The 27,057-nt window shown below is 34.4% G+C and overlaps 1 protein-coding gene across 4 annotated transcripts in view; it reads left to right on the top strand.

The window, feature by feature from the left end:
• Nucleotides 1–6,938: 6,938 nt before the first annotated feature.
• The window catches only part of LOC129237133 (uncharacterized), a 133,608-nt gene continuing 113,489 nt past the window's right edge, over nt 6,939–27,057 (top strand). For all 4 annotated transcript variants that reach the window (XM_054871613.1, XM_054871621.1, XM_054871631.1 and 1 more), the window contains exon 1: nt 6,939–7,122. In XM_054871613.1, coding sequence (XP_054727588.1) covers nt 7,030–7,122 — 93 coding nt within the window. In that variant the 5' untranslated portion in view covers nt 6,939–7,029. The remainder of the gene's footprint in view (nt 7,123–27,057) is intronic.

Below are 27,057 nucleotides of genomic sequence, written 5' to 3' on the forward strand. Positions count from 1 at the left end.
TCAACTCCTGGGCTCAAAGCTTTCTTGGAAACGAACACTGAGGAAAGGATGGAGAAAGTTTGTACTGTCCTCTTTATCTGTAAAGAGGATATTTGACAAAAAGTGGGGTCTGACACCATATATAAACCACTAGGTGTACAATACGACCATCAGGTCCAGTTAACTTATTTAAGAATCTCTTAAAAGTCCAACGCTTAGTTTGTGTAGGAATAAATGGCGCTGGAAGCGAGCCCACATATTCCACCCATCCAAAAAAAAAAAAAAAACAGGACTTAGTTAAAATAGAAACGACAGAAGCTTTACTCTGATAACTTGAAGTTTATTTATTCAGGCCCCTATGGCCGCGATACACTGTTTTGCGTGATCTAATAACTTTTCGAAAGAGCGTTTCAGGTCATTGACCGGAATCCGGATTGTCTTTCAGGATGTCGGTACAAGCCTCTACGGAGTTTTATTAATAGTCAAGTAACGATCAAGGCACTGGCCTCAGCACGTATCAATGCAAGATGTGTTAATAGAATGCAGGAGGTCCCTGTCGTTTAACCAACAACACAGTCATCTCACTTCGTTGGGCTCTCGGACTGGAGTGGTTCTGGAGTGGAGGGAAATCAAAGAGCGGATGAGTGTGCAAGGAAAAGCTTTGAGTTTGACATTCAGCGAGCGGTATATGACATAAGCATTCTTCTAAACGAACTGTACAATGCGATTGACTTGAGCGTAATCGCGGAAACCACTAGAAGGTGGTTGCTGACTACTAACTCCAGAGTCTCTGGTACTTTAGCCGAAGGTGTATCTCGCAATGACTTGCGCGGGAGGTGTGAAGATGAAGAAGATATTGAGGCGATACAACAACACCTCTGTGAATGCCCTGCACTTGAAAAAGGAGCCATGCCAAATATCTTTTCGTAAATTTCTCTGAAAGCTTGGAAAATTTGCAAAGTGTCTCACTGGATGGTCTAGTTACCTTCTTAAAAAGATCTAAGTGGTTTAAGCAACTTAGTTAGGGGATGGAAATCAAATGCAGGTGTCACAATGGGCATTAGTTTCATCGAGTTTCTTGCCTTAGGTAAGCAACCTGACTAAACTAACCTAACCTAACCTTCCTTCGACCTTCGACTCTGAGTTGGTTCTTGGTCCATCCACTGTGGTGATTCCACAATCTGCAATAACGCGTTTGGGAAACAATTTAATACAACAATGGTATATACCTAGATTCTCTTTTTAGATTGTGGCTCGAATAGCTATTATGTTTTTGAAAAAAAAAGTTCAAAAAGTCCGCTACATGAATTCGGAAGCGGTTTGTTTTTTTGTTTTGATTTTTTTATCCGAACGGGGAATCTTACATAGAGACGGCGCTAAAGGTGCACCACATTCGGGACCTCGTATAGTCAGTGTTACTACTAAGCTGGACTTGCGAAACATTACACCTTTAGTTCCCTCACTCCAACCTCTGTAGCTTTAGGTTGCCCCTGCGATACCGCTGTTTAAGCATTTCATCGCAGGACAAAGACTCTAAGTTTTCGTCTCTGTCTACCCTTCATTGTTTGTCTTTTTTGTTTACTACGTTCCCATACTTTTTTCCGCAGTTCCTGTAAAGGATTTGCGGACCATTCTCTCATCTTTCCCACACCAACTTCGATTGCCTCATGTGATTTACAAGGTTGCTTGGGGTTATTCTTTCTTTTATCATTTCTTCGATCGACGTTCTTTCAGATGACGTATTTCGAGCAGGAGAAGAAGATATGTTCCGCGTTCCCAGTACCGTTGCCGCAGAGCGTGCAGTCTGCTGCATCCTCGTGGTCGAATCTTTGAAGATACTCTCTGTAGCATACATGTCCCGTCTGGAACTGTGTCAGGTAGTAATCCGTATCACCATGTCTTCTTTCAACCCATGCCTACACGCTTCTGATGAGTTTATGCTTTCACCTCCCTTTTGTTGCTAGGTCCCATCGATTTTGCCACTCATTTATGCTCGCCTTGTCTTTCCTCCTTACGCTCTTCCGCCGTTAGACGCCTTGTTAGGCTTTTGGCATTGTGGCAGACTCTACCCAGTTCAGAGGTCATTATATCTGGTGGCTTGATACCCGATACGACATACACTGCTTCATACGACTCTGTCCTGAAAGCACAGATAGCTCTAAGGGTACTTAGTCTAAAAACTATTTCCACCTTCTTCGCGTATGTTTAGGCTGGAGCGCTCTTCTGCTCTGAGTGGGGTTCACCGGTATTGGCCATAAGCCTTGACAGTGCCGCCGTCACCATGGCTGCCTTTGCTCATGCTTTTTTAATGCGCTCCTTGAAGCTTAGTCGAGCATCGATCATTACACCCAAATATCTTAATGCCGCTTGTTTTGGGACGTTATACCCATCAATGTTTAGTGGGGTCGTGTCTAACTTTTTTCTGCTCGTAATGAGAACTGATTCTGTTTTTTGTCCTATCCACCGTTAGCCATTATTTTACCTTTACTGCTGCCTAGGAGGCGTGCCAATTTTTATATGAAACTATTTCTACCCTTTCATGTACGTTGATTTTGAAACTTTTTTTGCTTTCACATGCAAGAATTTTCTTCCATTTGAAATCACATATTCAGTAATTTCTTATATTGAAGGAAAAGTTTAATACCTCAGCGAAGGAGTTTAGTTTCTAAGACATACAAAACCGCAGTTATCAAATTTGGTGGATGTTTTTCCCGGCATTGTCAGTTAGGTATCTATGCGGTGAGACTTAAGATTGCTTCAAGTTCTCTTTGCGGAAATTGTCTGGAGGATGAGGTGAAATCATCTCAGCACCTTTTTCTCATTTGTTCTGCTCTCGTTGAGCTAATATTCAAACATTTTGGATCTCACTTTTTTACTAATGGTATATGCGGTTTAAATATAATATCACACATCGGGGAGTTTCATCAGCAACTTGAAACGGTTAATATAAATGTAATTAGTTATAATTTGTTCGTCATCCTATAATTTAAGCTTCTTCTTCCTTTCTGTCCAACTTTTTGGATCTTTTCTGCTCTGTGTGGTATCTCGTGTGAACGAATTTGATTCTTTGTCCAAATAGGATCCTCGCATGGGCATTCATTTATTCTAACCTCAGCGAAATAAAATTGTCCAAAATCAACGGGAATTTTAAGTAACATGAAACTTGCATTGCTATATAAATTTAATAGCAATGGAAACAAAATACTAAAATAGGACTCCAGATGACACGATAAAGGAATATGCCTGATGATTGTCAACGAAAAGTACACATTTTCAAGAGATAGTTAGGACTCCGCCGTGTTAATTTTTTAACAATAATTGCATGCGAAACTCTGTCAAAAGTCTTAGAGAAATCTGGGTATATAAAACATCGACCTGGAAACCTTTCTGAAAAACTGATATGGAATCTTCTGAGAAAGCAGTCAAATTTGAAGCGGTAGATCTACCAGGGATGTAGTCGTGCTAGTTGGGACAAATTAAGCTTTTGATCATAAACAACATGAAAATAGTGAAATGAACTGATGGAAATAAAAGAGTAACTTCGGATGTGTAGTTGTTTGAGTCAATAAAAAGTGAGGTGTGAAGAAAAATTCACCCCTCCAGTGTGCGAACTTTTTGATCTCCTCCTGCATACCGTCGTATGTACGTGTGAATGTGTGGTGTGCATTAAGATGAGCAGGCACGACAAATTCAATGGCTGACACAAAGGTTGTGATCTCAGCGGTGTGACGCATCGCTCGCGAATGTTCGCCATTTCGAAAAATGTTTATGAGCCATTTATATATATATATACATATATATATTTATGTATGCGCAATACATTCGTTCTAAATATTGAAACTATTGACGCAAACCCTACCCATATTATTGTAAAAAATATTAAAAGTACTTACGTATATGGATATGAGGAAGCAGTAGAAGTGCTGCTGATTGCTTCAAACAAAACATGGATTTGCCAATGCCTGATGCGCGTTTGAGGTAAATTCTAGGAAGTGATACCTCGAAATTGCGGCATGAATATCAGTGGCGTAAAATCGCAGAAACCACAAGAAAAAAAACAAAACGGCATGCAAACAAGCGGCAATTATCATAGAGTTCTTCTTATGATGCGAGCAGGTAACTGATGCGACAGTATATCTTAAGCAAATATGAAATATGGGATAGTTACATGAATACAAGGTGGCGCAAAATTAGTCATCCAATTTGGTTTTTGAATAACTTTTTTACAAAATGCACGAAAAAAATTATTTTAAAACTTTTTAAAACTCACACGGTAAAATGAAATATATTTCGAAAGTGTGCAAAATTCGAGCTTAAAATGTCTAAATGTTTAAATAAAGAACTCAGCAGTCAAATTGTGAAATTAATCTAAATAGGAAATCAATCAACTCAAAAATCACAATAATTATTCAGCATTGAATAAATTTACAGAAGTAAAAAAATTAGAAAATTGATAAAAAAATTAAAATTTTGATGAAATTTTTTTTTTAGAAAATTAATAAAAAAAGATCAGCAAAAATTGTGTAAAAAAATAATTGCACCACATGCAAAGTTGATTAAAATTCTTTAGTTCAAATTATTTTATGAAAAATAAAATAAAAAACATTAGCATTGAATATATTAACAGAAGTAAAAACATTCATCTAAACTCATTTAATAAAACAAAAAAAAAATTCAATTTAAAAAATTGTATAAAAAAATAATAATTTCAGCAAAAATTGTATAAAAATAATTGTACTACACGCAAAGTTGGTTAAAATTTTTTAGTTACACTTTTTTTATGAGAAATGAGTACTCGAAAATAAAATTTCAAAAATTCAGCATTGATTAAACTTACAGAAGTAAATTTTTTTTTATAAAAAATGAGGACTCCAAAAAAAACTTTAAAAAATGTACCTTAGAATATATTTACAGCAGTAAAAAAATGTCATCAAAACTCATTTTATCAAAACAAAATTTTTCGAGAAAATTTATAAAAAAAATTCCAAAAAAAATTCTGTAAAAAAATAATAATAATGATAAAAAAAAATTCAGCAAAAATTGTGTAAAAATATAATTTAATTTGCACCATATAGAAGGTTGATTAAAATTTTTTTATTCAAATTTTTTTTATAATTTGAGTGTTAAAATTTTTTAGTCAAATTTTTTTTTATAACAAATAAAATAAAAAAATTTAGGATTGAATATATTTACAGAATTAAAAAAAATCATCAAAAATCATTTTATCAAAAACTTTTTTTTAGAAAATTGGTAAAAAAATTGTCAGCAAAAATTGTGTAAAAAAATAATAATAATGATAAAAAAATTTCAGCAAAAACTTGAAAAAAAATAATTGCAATGCACCATTGATTAAAATTTTTTATTCAAATTGTTTTTTATAAAAAATGAGGACTCCAAAAAATAAAAAAAATTATCATTGAATATATTTACTGAAGTAAAAAAATTTCATAAAAATTTATTTTTCAAAAAAAAAATTTATAAAAGTGTAAAAAAAATAATTATTTCAGCAAAAATTTTATAAAAATAATGTTAACACATGCTAAACATTTTTTAGTTTAATTTTTTTAATGATAAATGACGACTCAAAAATGAAAAGTACAAATAATAATTATTATATTATATAAAAAAGTATATACATATGTATTTTATAAAAATGGAAGTTTATTAAAATTACTTGGTCGAAAATTTACCGGGAGAAATGAGGACTCAAAAGTCAAAAAACTTGGCATTACATATATTAACAGAAGTAAAAAATTCATCAAACTAATTTTATCAAAAAAAAAAAATGTTTAGAAAATTTTTCTGAAAAAACATTACAGTTGCAGCAAAAATTGTATAAAAATACTTGTACTTGTGAAAACCTTTCGTTAGTTCATAATTTTTCACGATTTGCAAAAACTTCAGATAGGCTGATTAATTTTGCGCCACATTGTATTATTTTATCAAAAAAAAAAAAATTTGAAAATGTCTGAAAAAATCCCATAGCTTCAGCAAAAATTGTAGACAAATACTTGTACTTGATGAACATCTTTCCTTTGACGTTTTTAGTTCACATTTCTTTAGCATTTGCAAAAATTATAAATCTTCAGATAGGCTGATTCATTTTGCGCCACCTTGTATCTCGTTTGCTATAGCCATACTTTCATTGTTTATCGCTCATACGCCATCGCTTGTAGTCAACATACGCACATATACACATATATGTGTATCACCATCGTTTGTACTTAACATACACACACATACATGTGTATGTATATGTAAAGAGAATCGCTATGGAAAATTCATAAGCATCCAGCCATTCAAATAATTTATGCAAAAACCGTATTTGTCGCCTTATTAAATTCAATGTAAGAGACAAACGCAATTAAACATCAAAATAATAATAAGAAATTATTTTCAAGTGATTTATTTTGCAACAGAGTCGTCATCAAACTCAATTTAGAATAATGTTTTTCACAAAAAGTCTACCAAACAAAAGCAGCTGAGCAAAATATTTAATAACGACCTGTGTGACTCGCATAAAAACCAGTTAAATTAGCTAGTCAACAAAAAAAAAAAACCAAAAAAAAATCATCACAACAACAGCACACACATAGGCACGCACGCAAATATGTTTTTTGTTTGCTCTTCACTTGTTTTTTCTCTGTTCTTTTTTTCGCATAAAAATAACGCAGTAAAATTAATTTTCAGCCAACAATATTTTTTCGAGTGCGTCGCCAATTAAAATCAAACAGTAGCAGTGATTGCAAGTTACAGCAGCTAAGACGCGCTTGTTGTAATAGCGGAAAAATTATATACTTCCTTTTTTTATTTCTGCGCGCAAAAAACAAACAACAACCAAAGATACTCAAGTGAAGTGACGCGCTAAAGTTAAATGTAATTGACAAAGCGTTAATTCTAGAAACTCCGTTCAACGAAAGCCTGCAATTCAAATAAAAAAAAATATAAAGAAAAACACAAAAAATAAAAAAAATAATAAAATAAATTTGAAAAAATCGCATAGCGAAAGCAACTAAGCAGCGAAAAGGAAAGACTTAAGCGCCGAACGCGATGGCCACACAAGCGCACACGAAACAAATGACGGCGACAAGGAGCCAGCTGTTCACGGCCTTGCTAATTTTCGCCAGCCTGCTTGTTAGCCAGGTAAGTGTGGAGTTTTTATGTGCTTTCATAATTACAAGCCATTTGCTGCTGTGCTTCTTCTGCTAATTTCATATTTGTTTGTCGCTTTTTATAGATGGCTTTCTACTAAGCCAAGCATTTATCGGTAGTGGAGAATCTTAAAATATTATTAGTATTTTTTTTTTTTTTTAACTGGTATTAAAATTTGTTAACAATTAAAACTGGAGGCTTTGTAATGCGAGTATGTAAGTTGAGTGAAATTTATTTTTATATTTTAATATATTAGAAAAATGTGCCTAGAAAGTTGATTTTTAGTGGTACCATTTCAATATACGCTGATGTCATCGAGGGTCCACCATATTTGGTCGTCCCACATGTGGGTGAATAGAATTGGTCCTTTATGGATGCCCTTCTGGGCCTTCTCAAAGTAATATAGAAAATAGTTCCGGGAAAAGTGTCTCCCCAGAAGGAGAGGAGGGATCGTTTTAGTGGCCACATCATACGAGGCAGTAGACGACGGTCGCTGCAAGTGCGAAGGCATTTTGAACCCTTCCTCACCCACCAAAAAAAAAAAAAAATGGCATCCAGGCGAAAAATAAGGAATTTTTATGCAATAATGTTTCATTCGTATTTTATTGAGAGTGTGTTCGTAAGATTAGAATTTAACGTCATTTAGTGCTGCAAGGTATTGGCCATCGATCAATGAGCAAAACATTTCACAGCTCAAAGTTTAGGAGAAGTAATATGGAGAATTAGGCGAGAAATTGACGCGCTTTCATTGTTGAATGATATCTGAAATATTGTGAATGCTTGTGACTAAGGAAATGTGGAACAAAATTGACTTTAAAGTGAGCAATAAAAGCTAAAAGGTCATAGCATTAAGTCCAAAAATGTTCGACGGAGTAGGAAGGCCATAGAAAGGCTAGCCGCAAACAATAGGCCGCATATCTATTGGGTACCTGGTCACAAAGTCATTATGGAGAACGAAATAGTAGATGAGATAGCAAAAAGTTCTGTTAGACTACCATTTGAAATGGACGACCACATGAAAAGGCGAGTGGAAGCTAGGTGGACTAATCTGACCACATGCAATACAGCAAAAGTCATGTGTAGAACTAGTAACAAAAAACTGATTCAATTCGTACTTACGCTCTCGCAAAAGGACTGCAGAACTATCATAGGTATGCTAACAGGTCATAATCTATTGGCTACACATGCGTACAAGATAGGGACTGCTAACACAGACAAATGCAGGAAATGCAGAGAGGATGTTGAGGAAACTTTAGAACCCCTTCTGTGCGTTTGTCCGGCATTATTAAAAACGCATCTAAAATGCCTGGGAGCGCCATTGTTTGAGGGTCTGGAGGACGCCTCAAAAGCGGATCTCCCAGCTCTTCTTAGATTCGCTAAAAGCGCTGACATCCTACATGATGTCTACTTTAGGTATTCATAGAGGTCGGTCTCCATCTGGTATCGCTAGGGACCAAGGGGTCTATGCGTAGCTTATTGCCAACCAGGCTAACCTAACCTAAAGTGCAAGTTTTAAATGGTTCAAAATTTGCATTGTTGTTGATTAAAAATCCCTCGATGTTTCAAATTTTTTTCGACTTCCTTGTGCACTTTCTCTATTCAACGCCTACTCCACATTTTTTTTATAGAAGAAATCACCTCACGCCATCAAAAATTTTCAAAAATAAATGCGATTTTGAAACCGCTTGAAACCAAATTTCAAAATGAAATACCAAAATTCAAATATCTATAAAACTGCATACCCGAATTTTTTCTATAAGTTCTAAAATTTTGATGAAACTTTGTCGATGTTTTATAAATTTTTTACACAGTTTGAAACTTTGCATGTTATGACTTTTATAGTAAGATGAATTTTCAAAAATAAATGCGATTTTGAAACCGCTTGAAACCAAATTTCAAAATGAAATACCAAAATTCAAATATCTATAAAACTGCATACCCGAATTTTTTCTATAAGTTCTAAAATTTTGATGAAACTGTGTCGATGTTTTATAAATTTTTTACACAGTTTGAAACTTTGCATGTTATGATTTTTATAGTAAGATGAAATATTTTTTTGTATAAAATTAATTAAAATTAAAAAATAATTAAAATAAATAAAAATTAAAAAATTAAAAAAATAGTCAAAACTTTTCGATATATAGTGTACACTTTATTTTGATGCTGACGGTAAATTCATCGCAAAACATATTTAAGCATCTACGTGTTCATGTAAATACACACTTGTCATTAACATCGCAAGTAAAGTTCCATTTTTACTTTCTTATTGTGTTTTATAAAGAAAATTAAATTTTCGTACCAAGTTTTGCGAAATTTTCCTTGAGAATAATTGAATTTCTTTGCATTTCCATTAGCTTCAAGTCAGATCACTACTGCAATACCGTAAAACAAACTGAGAGAGAATGAGACGAAGGCAGCATTAGGAGCGGGATAATTATAGGTTCATTATAATATTGCTATAAAGTTCATATTTTATTCATCCTCAATGTTTTCAATTTCAACAAATGATATGAGTGGCTTATGATAGCTAAAATATGATACAAATGCTTTGGTTTCGATGTTGTCAACATATCTTTGAAATACCGTGTCAATTGTTGTTTTTTTCTGTCGATATTCACGACACTTTTCTGCATTATTTTTCGGCATAATTGCGGTAAACATTTAAAAAAGAAAATATTTACGAATATATGTAAAAATACGGACGCAATACAGGACACGCGGTTGCTATTATGAGCGTCGTAGCGCGTATATTACACAGACGTACTAACATACACACAAACATTCGTAGGACGCTTGGTTTGAATTTTTTATACATATGTATGTATGCTATACTATGGCCTAGCCTATGTACGTACATACATATTTGTGTTCTGAACTTCCAGCAAAACAATGCTTATTAATATACACATATGCATCTACATACAACCGCACACATAGGCCACTCACTTTATTCCTGTAAATGCGTATGTCGTCCAAAGCTAAAATTCTATGCCTAGCGACTACAAGAATAAAATGCATTAATAGGCGCAGGCGTAGCGGCCATCATCCTAGTTGCCATAGCGCTGAACAGTCGCGGCGGCGCCGAACAGTTTCAACTATTGTACTGTGCAACAAAAACTCATCATCAAAAAATTGATTTATAAATTCGAGCTCATAGTTCTAAGAGCAAGTACTTTCATTCATAAAACGAGCCGCCCATATGCTAATTTTCTCGACAATTCGAATAGTCAATATTGGAATATTTCGCGTAGAATTATTTGCCAATATTCAATTTTTGTCAAGTCGAGTGCCCGCGGCTCCGTAAATATGTTTGCACCCATATATGTATGTAAATATATGTTTCTAAATGCTCGACAACCGCAGCTGCCTGTTCAAGGTTACTGTACATTAGGCCGGGTCGATTTGTGGGAAGGCAAAAAAATCGCCCATTGCTCTGTGAAAATCATATTCTAGGGATCAGAATAAGAAATTTTGCCGAAGGAACCAGACCTCTAAAACGATTTCTGATGTCCCCCAATATGGGTCGAACTTTTTAGTTTCTTTTCTATAACTCACATTCATTCATTTACATATGTTCTGACTAAATAAATTTCTTAAGAGAAAAAATAGATAATATTATAAATAAATAAAAATAAAGAAAAAACATAGCCATTTAGCTGATTTTTTCATGTAAAGGCCAAAAATGGTGATATTTTGAAATTGGGGGACATCAGAATTCGTTCTAGAGGTATGGTTCCTTCGGCAAAGTTTCTTATTTTGATCCTTAGAATACGATTTTCATAGAGCAATGAGCGATTTTTAAATCGACCCGCCCTACTGTACATGCAATGCTGTGCCTATGAATGTGCGCTGTGCCTATGAATGCGCGCTGGATTTCTTGAGAAATTTTACCGTATGTTTTGCTGTGGCGAGCCACATATGTACATACACACAACATATATACATATATCCGCATATATACATACATATATAAATTCACAAATTTAAATTTGCTTATGCCATCCTTCTGTGTGCCTGGTAATGAAGCATTTTCTATACATACATATACATACGTATATCTTTTTTCTTCTTCTTTTTGGTGTCGCTTTTTCGTTTCACTTTTTCTCAAATCACTCCCAACGATTCTAAAGAAGTTTTCACTTCAAAAAAATGTATCCTTCCAACATCCGCATTCTTTAGCTTGCCTATTATTCGTAGTTCTCGAAGGAGAGTAATCTCTTACTCTTCTACACAGCAATTCATTTAACAGTCTTCATGCTCTGAGCACACCATGCCCTTCATTAGTCTAAAAGAACCGTAAACTCTGACTCTGCTGGTTTGCACAGGAATTTATTTAACACTCTCCCTCCTCATAACAATCAAAGTGACATCGACCTAGGCAAAGCTGAGTAAGGCTGCTACAACAAAATAGTGTGCTGTTAATCTTAAAAGTTTTACTATTTTGCATAAAACTAATACCAAGTAATACAACATAAGCATTTGTGCGCATTTGTTTATAAATACATGCAAGATTATTATGGGCGAGTTATATATTATAAGTAACTTTCCCCTTTCGCTCTCGCTCTCTTCATTATCTAACTGGAATAATTATTATAGCTATGTAAGTTATATATTTAATTGTTGTAATTGTTGTAATAGTAAATGGGGAACTCTTTCTCTCTTCATTTTAAGTATAAATCTAACTGTTAAAATAAATTGAATAAGTATAGTTTTTAATGTTAAAAGTAGTCTTCAAAGTCACCTTGAAGAGTAAAGAACAAATTATTTTGAAGTGTAATCAAACTTGTTCCATTTTAATAAAAATAAAACTAATAAAAATAAAACTTTAACAAATTTATTTTATTTTCAAAAATAAATTTAACTGGCGACGAGGATGGGATATGTTAGTTAAAACATATCCAGTGATAATCGGAAAAAGAAAATGTTAAATTTTTCAACAAACCGATGTGAACTGCAAATTACAAGCGATTTTGGTGTACCAAAAAAGTAGAGCTAAGTAGAAGAAGAAAACGGAACAGTAAAGGAAATTTTTTAATTCATCTGTAGAAAAAGTACGGTTAAAATTGTGAAAGTGATCGAAAAATATATAAGAAGGACGAATTGGTAAAAGTTACTAAAGTGTGGCAAAAAGCGAAATTTTTGTAAACTTAAAAACTAAAAACTAAACCAAAAAAAAAAAAAAAAAATATTTCGTGTAATAACTAATCCGAAAGAATAGTTCTAACAAATTTATGATCGTTGAAAATAATTTGAACTTAGCGCAGTTGAGTGCAAAACGGCAAATTTGTGCATAATTTGTGAGCAATTTTACTGCCCAAATTGATATGACTACTGTACATATATATATTTAAAGCGGACAAAATCTTTGACAAACAAGAAAAAAGATTGGCTTCGTAAAAAAAACAAAAAAAAAGGAAAAGAAATTACTAGAAGTTAAAAGTTAACGGAAAAAGAGAAGAAAGTGTACGGTGTGCATTCCAGTGCTAACGGCGTGAAAGACGAAAGAGAAAGCAAGCCAGCTATCATTAGAGAAAGAAGCAGAGCAGCGTTTGCTTAGAACAAACAACAACACCCACAATGGCTTTGACGCTAGCTGAGAGCTTGCGTGAAGCGAGGAGCTTGCCTGCATTTAACGGGAGCAGTGAATATACGCTCAGCAACTACCTGAGGGACGTCGCAACTGTGTTGCAGCTAACGCCAGCAGAACATGTACAGACAATAAAAACAGTATTAAGCAACAGACTGCAAGGTAAGGCGTTAAAGGCGGTTGAAACCTTATTTAACCCTACATGGGAGGGTATAATAGTTAAGCTTAAGGAGGAATTTGGAGTAAAAAGAAGTTTTTTTAATTTAAGAAGTGACGCTCTAAACGAAGAAGCTAGAAACATTGAGGAATTACATTATAAATTAAGTAAAATTTTAAGTTTAATGAACACAAAGTATAGCTTAGAACCTGACATTTTGTATACACCTGAAAATAATGAAAAATTAATTTTTGATATTTATGTAAACTACTTACCTATTAGTATTAAATCTCTTTTGCTACAAAATAATATTAGATCTATTAACATAGCTTATACATTTTATTTAGAAAATAATTTATTAAAAGATATAAAACTAGTAAATAATAAACAAGCGAATAGTTTTGCGTATAAAAGTTTTCAAAACAATAATGATTTTCGAAATAACAATACCTTTCCAAATAATAACTTTCAAAATGCAAATAATTCATTAAATAGGAATGGTTTTCAAAGATTTCAAAATTCAAGCACCTTTCCTAATTATAGTAGCCGTAATAACAGAAATAATAGTGGTGGTTTTAATAATTGTAACAGAAATTTCAGAAATTTTCAAACGCAAACTTTTAACACTTTTAACAGAAATAATCAGCAACAACAAACCCAAAATTATGACTTAGAAAATTTTAGTAATTTACGACAAAATCAACAAAATTCATATAATAGACATTTAAGTAATAATGAAGAACCAATGGAAATTGATGCAATTCACGTTACAGAAAATTTTCCTGTGCAGCCTCGAAATTATCATTACCCATAGTAATATTAACTATAAATAATACAAAAACAAGATGCCTAATTGATAGTGGTGCTGCTACTACCCTCGGAGATTATAATTTTTTTTCCAATATAGGAATAAAGAAAAGTTTAATAAAACCAATTTTATTAAATACCCTGGTCGGTAATAATATTATTATAGATGAAGTGATAGTAAATGTGCCGGATGAATTTAAAGAAAAAAATAGCACCATGTCTGTTAAATTAATTAATTTTATTGATAAAAAATTCGATTGCATAATAGGAATAAATATTTTACAGCCCTTTGGAGCTATAATAGATTTTCAAAATAATACTCTTAAAGTAAATAATAACGAAATAAAACTAATTGACTATAAATTTAACATTTCTTATGAGGAAATTAATTATATAGAAAAATTTGAGCTGGATAAATTCAAAGATTTAATGCCTACAAACTTAAATAAGGAAGAAAATAAGTTATTAGAAAATTTTTTACATAAAAATAAAAAGACGTTTTATATTAAAAACCAAAATTTAACTACAACTACCTGTGTAAAACATAAAATAATAACTACTTCTAATAAAATAGTATACTGCAAGAATTATAGGCATCCACAGATTTTAGAAAATGAAATAGAAAAGCAAATAAATGAAATGTTAAAAGAAAATATAATACGCCCCAGCAAATCGCCTTATAATTCCCCTTTGTGGATTGTTAAAAAGAAGTCCGATAATTCGAACCAGCAGAAATGGCGATTAGTTATAGACTTTAGGAAGCTAAATGAAATAACTGTGGATGACAAATTTCCTCTGCCAAATATAGAGTCATTATTTGACAAGTTAGGTAAGGCGCAATATTTCTCGTCCTTGGACCTTGCGAAAGGCTTTCATCAGGTTTTGATGGAGGAAAGCGACATTGAGAAAACGGCTTTTTCAACGCCCCGTGGTCACTTCGAGTTCATTCGAATGCCCTTCGGTCTCAAAAACGCGCCCGCTACATTTCAGCGAATGCTAAACTACATTTTGGCTGATTATATAAATAAAATTTGTATAATTTATATGGATGATATACTAGTCTTTTCAACCTCGCTAACCGAACACTTAGAAAGCTTGCAAAAGGTATTTAATAAACTGAATGACTACAATTTAAAGGTTCAAATAGATAAGTGTAGATTCTTATCGAAAGAAACAAACTTTCTTGGTCATATCATAACAAATAATGGGATAAAGCCCAACCCCGAGAAAATTAATATAATACAAAACTTGGAGCTACCAAAGTCAGTAAAAGAAATTAAATCGTTTTTAGGTTTAACCGGATATTACCGGAAATTCATTAGAAACTATTCCTTTGTTGCTAGCCCTATAATAAAATATTTAAAAAAAAATAGTAAAATTGATATTAATGACAAATCTTATATTGACGCTTTCGAAAAATTGAAGAAAATTTTAACAAATCCACCAATATTATGCTATCCAGACTTTAATAAAAAATTTGTATTGACCACGGATGCAAGCAATGCTGCTATTGGCGCGGTGTTGAGCCAGGATGGCAAACCAGTAAGTTACGCCAGTAGGACTTTAAATGGACATGAAAAAAACTACTCAACGCTGGAAAAAGAATTATTAGCCATTGTATGGTCAGTGAAATATTACCGTCCATACCTTTTTGGTCGAAAGTTTCTAGTTCAAACTGATCATCAGCCTTTGAAATGGCTTTATTCACTTAAAGAGCCCAATTCTAGAATCATCCGATGGAAAATATTATTAGATGAATTTGATCTCGATATTGAATATATTAAGGGAAAGGAGAATAAGGTAGCTGATTTTTTGAGCAGAGTTGAAGTAAATCATAGTACGGAAGAAAATGTAAATATTAATTTCTTTAGAATAAATAAAATTGTTAATAAATATAGGACGCAAATAAGAATAGTTAAAAATAAAAATAAAGAAACCGAAATACTTTTTAAAAAATATAAAATAATATATGTGTCTGAGAATGACTTAAATAATACTCATTATTTGAATGATTTATTTAGACGTGAAATAAAAAGAGGAAAAATTGGGGTATACTCGGAGCTTGACAATAATAAATATAATATAATACAGAACAAATTAATTGAATTATTTTCTAGTAACAATAAAATAAATTTCATAAATTGTACAAAAGTTGCTAGTGATATTGAATCCGAGGAATCTTTATTGAATATCATTGATGATATTCATATTAAAGGTAACCATAGAGGAATCCAGGAGAATTTCGAAGAATTAAAAGATAATTATTATAATCCTAAATTATTAAAATTTATAAATAGATATTGCAATAACTGCAGAATATGTAATGAAAACAAATATGACAGAAAACCAATAAATAAAATATTTCAACATACTCCAACACCAGAAAAACCAAATGAAATAGTACATATAGATATTTTTCAGATACAAAAGACTAGTTTTTTGACAACAATAGACAAATTTACGAAATTAGGAACGGCACATAAACTAAATGACAAAAATATGGTAACAATTAAAACTAAAATCGAAGAGCGAATCGCATTTTTAGGAAAACCTGATAAAATTATTATGGATAATGAATTTAATAATGCACTTATAAAGCTGTTCTGTCAAGAAAATAATATAGAAACTCATTTTACAACACCGAATTCGCACACAGGAAATTCAGATGTAGAAAGAATGCATTCGACTCTCTTAGAGCATATAAGAATATTAAAAAACGCTGAAAATATTAATGACTCTGAAGAATTAGTACTAAAAGCAGTTAATTTCTATAATAATACAATTCACAGCACGACTAAATTAAAACCAATTGATTTTATAAATAAGTTACACATAAATTTAAAAGAGGTTAAGGTAAGATCTGAAGCAATTAAAAAGAAAACCATTGATAGAGAAAATATTAAAAGAGAAAATATTACACTTAATTTACAAAAATCTAATTTATATATTAAAAATCCTACTGCAATTAGACAAAAAACTGCTAAAAGATTTAACAGATACCACCACAGCAACCCTAATAAAGTAGACACTGCACAATTTAGACGCCCATTAAAGTCTATAAAATAAAATAAAAATAAATAAAAAAAATAATAATAATAAAAAAAATGAAATGGATTTGTAGAGCAAAACATGGAAAACTATTCGTTAATATTTTTTTTATATTAAATCACACTATATTTATTTTTTTAAAATGTAAACTATAGAATAAGAAATGAATATTTATGGCTAATATAGTTTAATATTTATCTTGGAAAAAAAACCGCTAAACAACTTAAATATATTTCAAGTTATTAGTTAAGTGTGATTTAAATCTGTATCACTATAAGAAACTATTAAATTTTCGGATTGTATATTATATTTGTAAAAGATTCGACGAGACTCGAATTCTTTAAGGAGAGGCGAGTTATATATTATAAGTAACTTTCCCCTTTCGCTCTCGCTCTCTTCATTATCTAACTGGAATAATTATTATAGCTATGTAAGTTATATATTTAATTGTTGTAATTGTTGTAATAGTAAATGGGGAACTCTTTCTCTCTTCATTTTAAGTATAAATCTAACTGTTAAAATAAATTGAATAAGTATAGTTTTTAATGTTAAAAGTAGTCTTCAAAGTCACCTTGAAGAGTAAAGAACAAATTATTTTGAAGTGTAATCAAACTTGTTCCATTTTAATAAAAATAAAACTAATAAAAATAAAACTTTAACAAATTTATTTTATTTTCAAAAATAAATTTAACTGGCGTGTGTGTATGTAGTGTGAGTTTTAAATCACTCTGTTTGGTCGCGTGCCACCTTCATTGAGGGCTTTAGGTGGTATATACCTGTATTCGTTAAATGTTAATGCGATTAAACGACAGTGCTATGTTGAGTGCTAACAGCATGTTAATGTTGTAAATCGTACATGTTACATATTTCTAAAATACATGGCTGCAAATACAACACATACAATATGCAAGAGACGAGTATGCACGAGTATATTAACACAGTTCACAGGGGGAAAAAAGAAATTTGCTTAACTACTGCTTTTTGATAACTGCATATGCATAGATTTTCTCTTTGAATGGTCACACTTCTTTTAATGCCAAACGTAATGAAAGGTAATTTTTCGGCATTACAAACTACTTCATACATACCTGGTCGCATATTGTAGGGGATTTTCTAATACAGTACTTATGTACATATGTATGTACGTGTATGCATAGCTGCAGCGCAGTTTTCTAGTGAAACTCAAAATGGTAAATTTCACTGGAAATTATAGCGTTTTTACTGCGCGTGCTTACCTGCTGAGTTTCGTGAGCTTTTGTTTCTGAAAGAGTCATTTAATGTATTTATGATTGTTTGACGGGTCACTGTCAGTTTGCTTGTACGATTTGCTATTAACGTTTTAATATTGTTTATAACCATTTTTTATTATTTTTCGGAAGAGGCACATACATAAATGCACTATTAAAGTGGTGGTGAAGCCGCTGTTTCAGCTTGAGCCAGTCGTGATGACCAAAAACCAAAGAAATAAAGCGACTCAAATGTCAAAGAAAGATTTTTAAATGCGGGAAAAAGTATTAAGACTAAAAAGAAGAAAATATGAAATGTATTCATATATGTGTGTGTGTGTGTGTGTGTGTAGGCAGTTTGCATTAAGTCTTTCCATGGAAACTGAAATTGAAACTCTGGTCGTGAGCAATTATAGCGTGTCTATCGCCACATTTGAGAAGGTAAAAGTGGCGCTGGACCGCCAGCTGCAACAACAATGCATTTGAGCAACAATGTCGATGATGACAGTGATGATGATGATGATTACACACATCGTATGCTGTCGCCATTGCTATCAATTATTGTTGTATGATAATAATCACTGGCCAATGCGTAACGAGCACACCTTTCAAGCTTTCTCAACATTGATAGGTGATGAGAATGCAATCGGTTCTACGTTGTGGTGGCCAAAATGTAGCAACTACTTGGACCTCTAACGGTGATAAGCACAAGTGCATATACACACACACGCACGCACACCAACATTTCCCATCAATTCTTGGGCCTCCGTGCATCGATCGATTCAGTGTCGTTCGAGCGACTTGTGGTCAATTCTCAATAATAGGTGAATCAAGCGAAGCAGCCACAAGAAAATCAGTGGCTGCCACTGCTGTTGCTACACACTTGGCTACGTTCGTTGTGCTCATTGTTGTGGTTCATTTTCAATTGTTTCTTATTTGTTTTGATTTTGTCCGATTTACTTTTGCTTTGCTTAACCATGGGTGCTTGTTGTTGTTTGTGTTTTTTGTTGCTACAGAGTTCCACTGACCGATATTTTGTTGCTTAAATCGTATTTTAACTTTTTACTTGCCACAATTACATCGACGCGCCGGCTATTCAAGTCACAGCAGCCGCAGCCGCAACCGCAGCCGCTGCCATGCAATTGTTATATTTTTTGTTCCATATTTTTCATTGGTTTTCTCCCTTTCAACGTTCCGATTCTTCTTTGTTGGGAAATTGTGCCTTCATCTAAATTTTAGTATGAAGGCTTTTGGTATTTATTTTGATAAATCATACTTTTTGTATGGTCGCTCGGCTACTTTTCAATTTCATCTCATTTTCTGCTGACCCTAAAACTCAATTCTTATTGGCTTAGTAAGTCAATTGCTGCTCCACTGCGGCACCACTTCTAGCCCTTAGTGGCTTGTGTAAATACTAATGACCCTCTTATCTGTGAGCGAGTGGTGTCTTCCACATTTTGAGTTTAAGCTGAGATTAAGCGCAATAAAGTGAGATTTCGATACAAAAAATAATACGTAGTGAAACTTCAGCTTCGCCAGTGTGAAATTTGTAGAAATTTTATTTGTATTTGAAGTGATTAATTGAAAAATTTGTCGACTCATCAAATTGCGCCCAATCACGAAATTAAAATTGCTCAAAGAATGCGTTTAGCTGATGAATAATGCACTGAGCTGATGCTGTTGCTGGTGCTAGAATTTATGATAGAAAGTAGTTTTATTTGGCGTGTGAATGTTACACTCAATCTTTATTGGTAGTAAGTGGATTTTGAAGTGATTTTGTTACAAAGTATCTCCATGGTTATATGGGATAATTGCTCTATAAATTTATATGAAAAGAAAGTAGATTTATTGTGTGAGTGCAGCAAGAACTGCAATTTACTCTGTTAAAGAGGTCAGATGGTACGTTGGGTGAAATCAAACGAGTTTTTGTTTTTGCATAAATGTGCTTATATCTGGTTTTTTTTGTAGTATATACAATATTTTTATAAAAACTTACAAAAATTGTATTAAAAATAAATAAATGGCCAAAAGTTTTTAATATGTTGTTCATATATACAATATAAGTACCCTATGATCAAAAAATACCGAGAAGGTGATGTTGACTGTTTTCTTCGATTGCCAAGGCGGAGTACACCATGAGTACCTTCCGTCGAGTCAGATAGTCAATAAAGAATATTATTTATCCATTTTGAAGATGCTGTACGTCGCAAACGGCCGGAAATGTGGCCAAACAATTCTAGGATTTTGCATGATAATAACGCGCCATCGCACCGAGCCCAAGTAGTGATGGATTATTTGACCAAACACCAATTAAATACCATCGTGCAAGCACCGTATTCACCTGATATGGCCCCGTGCAACTTCTTTTTGTTTCCCAATTTGAAGTTACCACTTCGTCGAATGAGATTTCAGTCGATAGAGGAGATCAAAGGGAATGCGAGGAAGGAGCTGAAGGCCATCCCTTTGTCGGCCTACCAGGGGTGCATGGAGGTCTCGGTAAAACGTTGGCATATGTGCGTTGCTTCAGAGGAGTCATATTTTGAAGGAGACAAAATAAATCTGCCTGAAATTAACTCTGTTTTGTTTTATTTAAATATTCCCGGTACTTTCTGATCATAGGGTGTATATACAATATGCATGCATACATTATTTTTTTATAGTATAAACTATATTTATATAAACAAAAATATAAAAAAGTTGTATTCTAAAAATAAATATATATTATTGTATTTTTTTGTACAAAAATATAAATAAATATTATTTCATTTTTTATTTTATTTTTTTGATATTCAAAGAAAAATGTTATTTTTTAAAACAAATGATCAGATGTTTGTTTTATTATAAAGAGGAAGGTATGCCGTCAGTAGTGCAAAATAACATCAGGCAAATAACCATCACGACCACGCTTACAGGACAATATACTTTTCATGAAATTTTCCATAACCGAATTGCAAAGTGGCTGCCATATGTCCTTGATAGTCTAACGAACACCGTCTTAGAGGTCTTGAATCGACCCTGGGCTCTTGGCGTAGACCTTCTCTTTCACGTGGCCCCAAAGAAAAAAGTCACAAGGAGTTAAATCACAAGATCTCGGTAGCCAATTTTAATCACCTCTTCGAGAGATAACACGGTCCAGAAACTTTTCCCGTAAAAGTTCAATGGTTTCGTTGCTTGTGTGGCACGTAGCCCCGTCTTGTTGAAAATACACGTTGTCCAGATCAATACCGTCCAATTTCGGCCATAAAAATCATTAATAATCTCTCGATAGCGATAGATAACACCTGTTATTGGAAAACCCTTTATAAATAAAATTAATTTGATTATTTTTTATAAAAGTAAAGTTTATGTGACAACAAAAATCATGTAATTAGACTTTGTTCAAAATTAAAAAAAAAATCGGCACACTTGCACCAAAATTTTAAACTTCTTAATATACCTATATACATATATTAGTTGGCGCGTACACCTCCTCCTCCTATTTGTGGCGTGCGTCTTGGTGTTGTTACACAAATGGGGGACCTACAGTTTTAAACCGACTCCGAACCGCAGATATTTTTGAAGTGAAACTTCTTAGGCATAGATGGACGAGCGTGAATGGAGAGAAAAATTTCAAGGCCATGCAACGTTTTGGGCATTTTCGTTCCGCGAGAGAGAAAAAAGATATCACGTAGAGGAAAAGGAGAGAGAGAGCTATACCTTATATATATCTTAGATACACTTTAGACTATTTTTCCCGAGTTTTTCCTTGTTGTTGCTAATTTCTAGTGAGAAATAACATTGCCTACTTTTTGGCGCTTGTTTGTTGGTGCAAAGTTTTAGGAAATATAATTTTGGTGCCTACTTTTTGGCATTACATGTCCTTGATGCCTACGGCTTGGGGCGTTTTTTGGACCCAATTTTTTTGGCTCCTACTTTTTGGCGCTTATTTCCGTTTCCTGGCTAGTGATTGTGCGTACTATAGGGTGGGCCATGTAAAATTTGATTTTTGAATCGGCTATAAAAAAAATGCGAATCAATATTTTTTCAAACTTTTTTTTTTATTTTGAAGATCGAACATTGTCATTTATGAATAAAAAATAATATCGTTCAAATGACTGCCACAACTGGCTTTACAGTAGGTCATTCGATCAACCCAATTTTGAAGCACATTTTCGATTGTTTGTGCTCCAATTTCATGAATGGCAACTTCGATTTCGTGTTTTAAAGCATCAATCGTCTCTGGATGGTTCGCATAGCATTTGTCCTTAACGGCTCCCCACAAAAAATAGTCTAACGGGCTTAAATCACTGCTCCGAGACGGCCAATTGATATCGGAATTTCGGCCGATTATTCGGTTTTCAAAAACGGTAGCCAAAAGTTCGAGTGTAACTTTGGCAGTGTGACAAGTTGCACCGTCCTGTTGAAACCAAATGTCGTCCATGTCATCTTTCTTCAATTTTTGGAAACAACTCGTTGAGCATGTCACGGTAACGCTCGCCATTTACTGTAACCGCGGCTCCTCGCTCATTTTCGAAAAAACAAATGGCCCGATGATGCCGCCAGACCAAAAACCGCACCAAACAGTGACTCGTTGTGGATGCATTTGCTTCTCTACGGTAACGTGTGGATTTTCTGAGCCCCAAATCCGACAATTTTGTTTGTTGACGTAGCCACCGATGTGAAATTCAGAAAAGAAGAAGAAGACTCATCACTTTGGAAATAGGTTTTCAATGTTTCCCAATTTTGTTCAAGCCTATAGCATCCAATTTCGTAAATGTCAAACCTTTAAGTAAATTATGAACACATTTGACATGTCATTTGTGTTACTATTCTCAAAAAAATAGGTGGTTCAAGAAGCAAACGCTATATGGCCCACCCGTATAAAGTGCTATCCATTCCGGCGTCGGATGTATTGGTATTACCTGCAGTAATTTATGCCGTTGCTGCGGTCCAGAAATCGCTGCGTTTGTGCGGGTGATAAACGCTCGGAGTAGTGCGCGTTGTTGCCACGGTTTGTGCCCGGCGTTTACCTACACCGGTCGACCTTCTCCCTTAATTTGTAAATTTTGTCTATTTGTATTCTCTGCAAATGTTGTGAATTTATTTAAATATATATTCTTTCTCTCTCTCTCTCTTTCATTCTCTCTCGGGTCTCTCCCCCTTTCTTAGTATGTCTTGAAAGTTTCACTTCTGTTATATGTACTACGCTACACGCACTTTTTTATGAGGAGCTTTTTAATCAGAAACAGTAAGCAATTTTATCATTATCATCAGCATCAATTGCACCACAGCCTTGTGCAGACCATTACATTCACAACAACGGTTTTCCCTTCCGATCGATCTTCTGCTATGCCTTTCCATTTTGCAATCCTTATTTTCGGCAAGTCGGCTGTGACCTCATCAATCCAGTATTTGTTTGGTCTGCTACACAGGCAACTTTCTAACAGGGCATTCCGCAAGTGTGTCCCAGCCACCTGATTCGTTGACTTTTTATACAGCGTATTCCGCTTGAATAAATTCATCGAGTTCGTGATTATTTCTTATCCGATATATTCCGTCATCTCGGCGGAAGGGACCGTATATTTTTCGTAGTATCTTTCTTTCATACCTCAAGGTTTTGGTCGAAGTCTGTTGTATAAAGTCCCATACCTCGCTGCTGTCTGTTAGTATAGGTCTTTATACATTGCCATATTTTGAGCTTTTGAGAGCAATCGAGACTAGAATACTCGGTAATGTATTGCCACGGAAGTGTCAAAATTATTGCTGATGAAGAGATCTAAGTATGTAAATTTGTCAACAAGCAAAAGCACTGAGGCTCAGGGTATCCAAGTCTGACCGCGAGGTCAAGAAGGCTACGGAAAAGCGCAAGAAATTACTCCTTTTCATCCTACAACAGCTGCTACAAACAGCGCTCGAAGTAATGCCGAGTCTCACAGCATGCATACCTTGCGTATACATATTCGGTAAGGACACCCACCAAATTCGAGAGCCGAGGTTTTGTTAACCTTAGAATTTCTCTTGAAGGACTCCCGTGCATAAGTGGACAGATCAACCTCATGACCTTTCAAGTTAGTGTACTTGCCCATCGCTCGCTAAGTTCACGCGAAACTCACGTTGCTAATAAAAGACCACCGGTGGTAATGGGATCCAAACCCTCTCATTTCGCGAGGAAACAACCTCATAAACCCCTTTTCTACTTATGGTTAACCGATCCGCCCAGCAGTTTCCTACAATGTCCCTACGACCTGGTATGCAGACGAGTGTAATATCGGGCGCGATCGAAAGATAGCCCGGGCATTTCCCGACCGATTACGTGTGTACTATCATCGCGCCCAGGGCCAAAGTAGCCACTTGACTACCGAAGTACAATAGATTTTTACTTTCCAGGCAGTTAATACACAAGCTGCTTCCTAGATTACGGCTACTTCCGCTTGGAACACACTGTAGTGGTCTGTTGGCCTGAACTTGAGTTTGAAGGGAAGCTCCCGGCAGAGTACTCCTTCCATCCAACTTCAAGCCATGCTGTATCCAAATACTGCACCATTCCCTCTATTCTTTTGATGGAGTTTGAGTGGAGAATGTCCCGCTCGACCAAACGAGGGTGTACGTTGATCTTCTTTGTCTTGGTGCGATAACCGCTTACACGATTTTGGCCGTGTTTAACGAAGCAGTCTGATACCGCATTGAATACTTTCAGATCCATAGCGTTTGTATCCATTCGGACGACATGATTCGGCCTACGAAACCGCTGCAAAGATCCAAAAATCTTCCGCAGAATCTTTCTCTCAAACACTTTCAGGGGGCGCCTCATCGGATGTTGTCAAAGTTTCTCAGGATACTTGAATGGCCGCAAGTGAGGTCAAGCCTGTATCATAAGCCTCGCAGTCTAATTACGGTACGTACAGCAGCTGTTTTGCCTGCCATGTCTCAGGTAGCACATTAGTATTGCCTTAAGCGCTAGAGTAGGAGTGTTTCGAAGTGTCTCACTCTTCCCAATGAGGGCAGACCTTTAGACCCACTTCAGCTTCTTCACCGATGTCATTCACTCAAGCAAGTTCCACCACACAAAGACTCCGCACAACAGAAGTGGCCCTATAATAGCATTATATGGTATAGTCAAAGTGCAACACTCGGCGAGGGGCCACCTTCTTTGCCAATTCTGTTCCTGCATCCATTCAAGGCGACTACTGTCTAACTTTCTCTTTCCTCAATGTTGCGCTTACATGTTATGAAGATTAGACTTTGCGAGAGGAGAGTTGAGTTCGTGGTATTTTATATTTCGTAGTGCATAAAATAAGTTAATCTTCAGAGAATTTAGCGATAGGCCTCAATTCGCGGCCCAATTAACAAGTGCTTTAGGGAACTCTACCTCACCACAGCTCGTATATCTCATCCGATTATGCAATCACCCTGCAGACCCTTTTCGTCAGCGGCTTCTGCAAGTTATTGAAAACAAAAATCCAGAAAAATGGTGAAAGGACACCGCCCTGCGAAGTGTCGCTACTCACCTGCCACCGAAAATGTTCTGCACAAATACCTCTGGCAGTGGATTTGACTACTAGGATGTGCACAGTATTTTCAAGGCAATTTTAAAAACTGCACGAAGTTTCTCGTCAGCTGGTAAATTAAAATGTCTTTAATACTTTGGAAGGCACTTTGATTGCATCCTGAAGTTTCTCTATTTGTAAGAACAACATTTACTATTTTCTCATTGTTTGTTTTAAGAACTAATTTTTTGAACGATACAGTTGTATTCTTCACTATTCTATGGAACTCAAATATCTTTTCTTTATAACTCATTTCAGATAACCTATAACTTTTCTGTCTAATTTTAAACAAGCTTTAAAAGTGCGAAATCTTTAGCTTCTCCTTTGCTTGCATTTTTTTTCATTTATTTTTTATCTTTCTTTGTATTTTTTTATTTGCATTTGCTTTATCTCTGAAACAACAGATGTGCGAATTTCAAACGCTAATGAATTAAATATGCGCATGCATGTAAGTATGCATGTCTGTGTGTGTGTATGTATGTGTGCGTGTGTGTAAATGCCTTCTAGGGAAATAACAATCAGCCATTAACTAAAGATATTTCATTCTTAATACCACTCCGCGGAAAGAAAATTAAATGTTGGTGTCAACTTGACGCTGTGTTGGTGTTGTGCTGCTTTGTTGTTATGTATTGCTGCTGCTGTTATTGCGTTTGCGATGCATAAAAGTGCTCATTGTAGTGAAGACAAAAAATGACGTAATGCTTTAGCGCCGCTTTTGGTGATGATGACGAAGTTGAACGAAGTTGGTAACGCGACAAACGAGTGGTCGTGTTTAGACATGTTGGCCAAAGCAGCCAAAATTGCCGGTTGATTAGCATATGGGTGTTACATGCATGCACACGCACACAAATACATATATACGTGCATACATACTTGTTGATTGATGTGTTTTGGAGCAGAAAAACACTATTTAGTAGCTGCTCTGTTAACCTTGAAATTTACAAATCGAAGCGCTGCAGATGAGAGTGAATTATGTAAGGAAGCTGATATTTTTGCAGTTCTGTTAATTTTTTTTTAATTTTTGCAAATATAAAATTATATTCACGAATGTAGGTACTTTAAATCATTTATGATTATGATTTTCAAGTCACAAAGTTGAAGGTTTGGATTGAAATCATTACTCATCAAGTTTTTGTACGTAAAATTTATTTGAGCTGTATAAAACACCTGGTGCCATTGTCGGGTTTTCGCACAAAACTTTGCAAAAAAAAATATAAAAAAACAACAACAAAAAACAATTAAAAAAAATCAAAAAAACAGAGCCCAAATAACACAAAAACACAAATGATACACATTAAACATCATCACAATATGCGGCACCAGCGCGTGAACTCGGAAACCTAAAACGAGAAAACCTTGAATCATACGCTGCATAGTGCGGTAATACGCGTTCATATCGCAGCATAAATGTGCCGGTAAGCAAATAATATTTAATTGCATGTGCTAATGCCCCACTAACGAAATTAAGCGTATGATCTTTTTCACATTGCTGAGAAAAAATAGTTTTAAAAATGTGGCATCAAACAATACCTCGTTTTTTGTTTTAATTTTAAGCCGCTAAACGCAGGAAATCAA

The sequence above is a fragment of the Anastrepha obliqua genome, chromosome 1, assembly GCF_027943255.1.
Source record: "Anastrepha obliqua isolate idAnaObli1 chromosome 1, idAnaObli1_1.0, whole genome shotgun sequence".
In the NCBI taxonomy this organism is placed as follows: Eukaryota; Metazoa; Arthropoda; class Insecta; order Diptera; family Tephritidae; genus Anastrepha; species Anastrepha obliqua.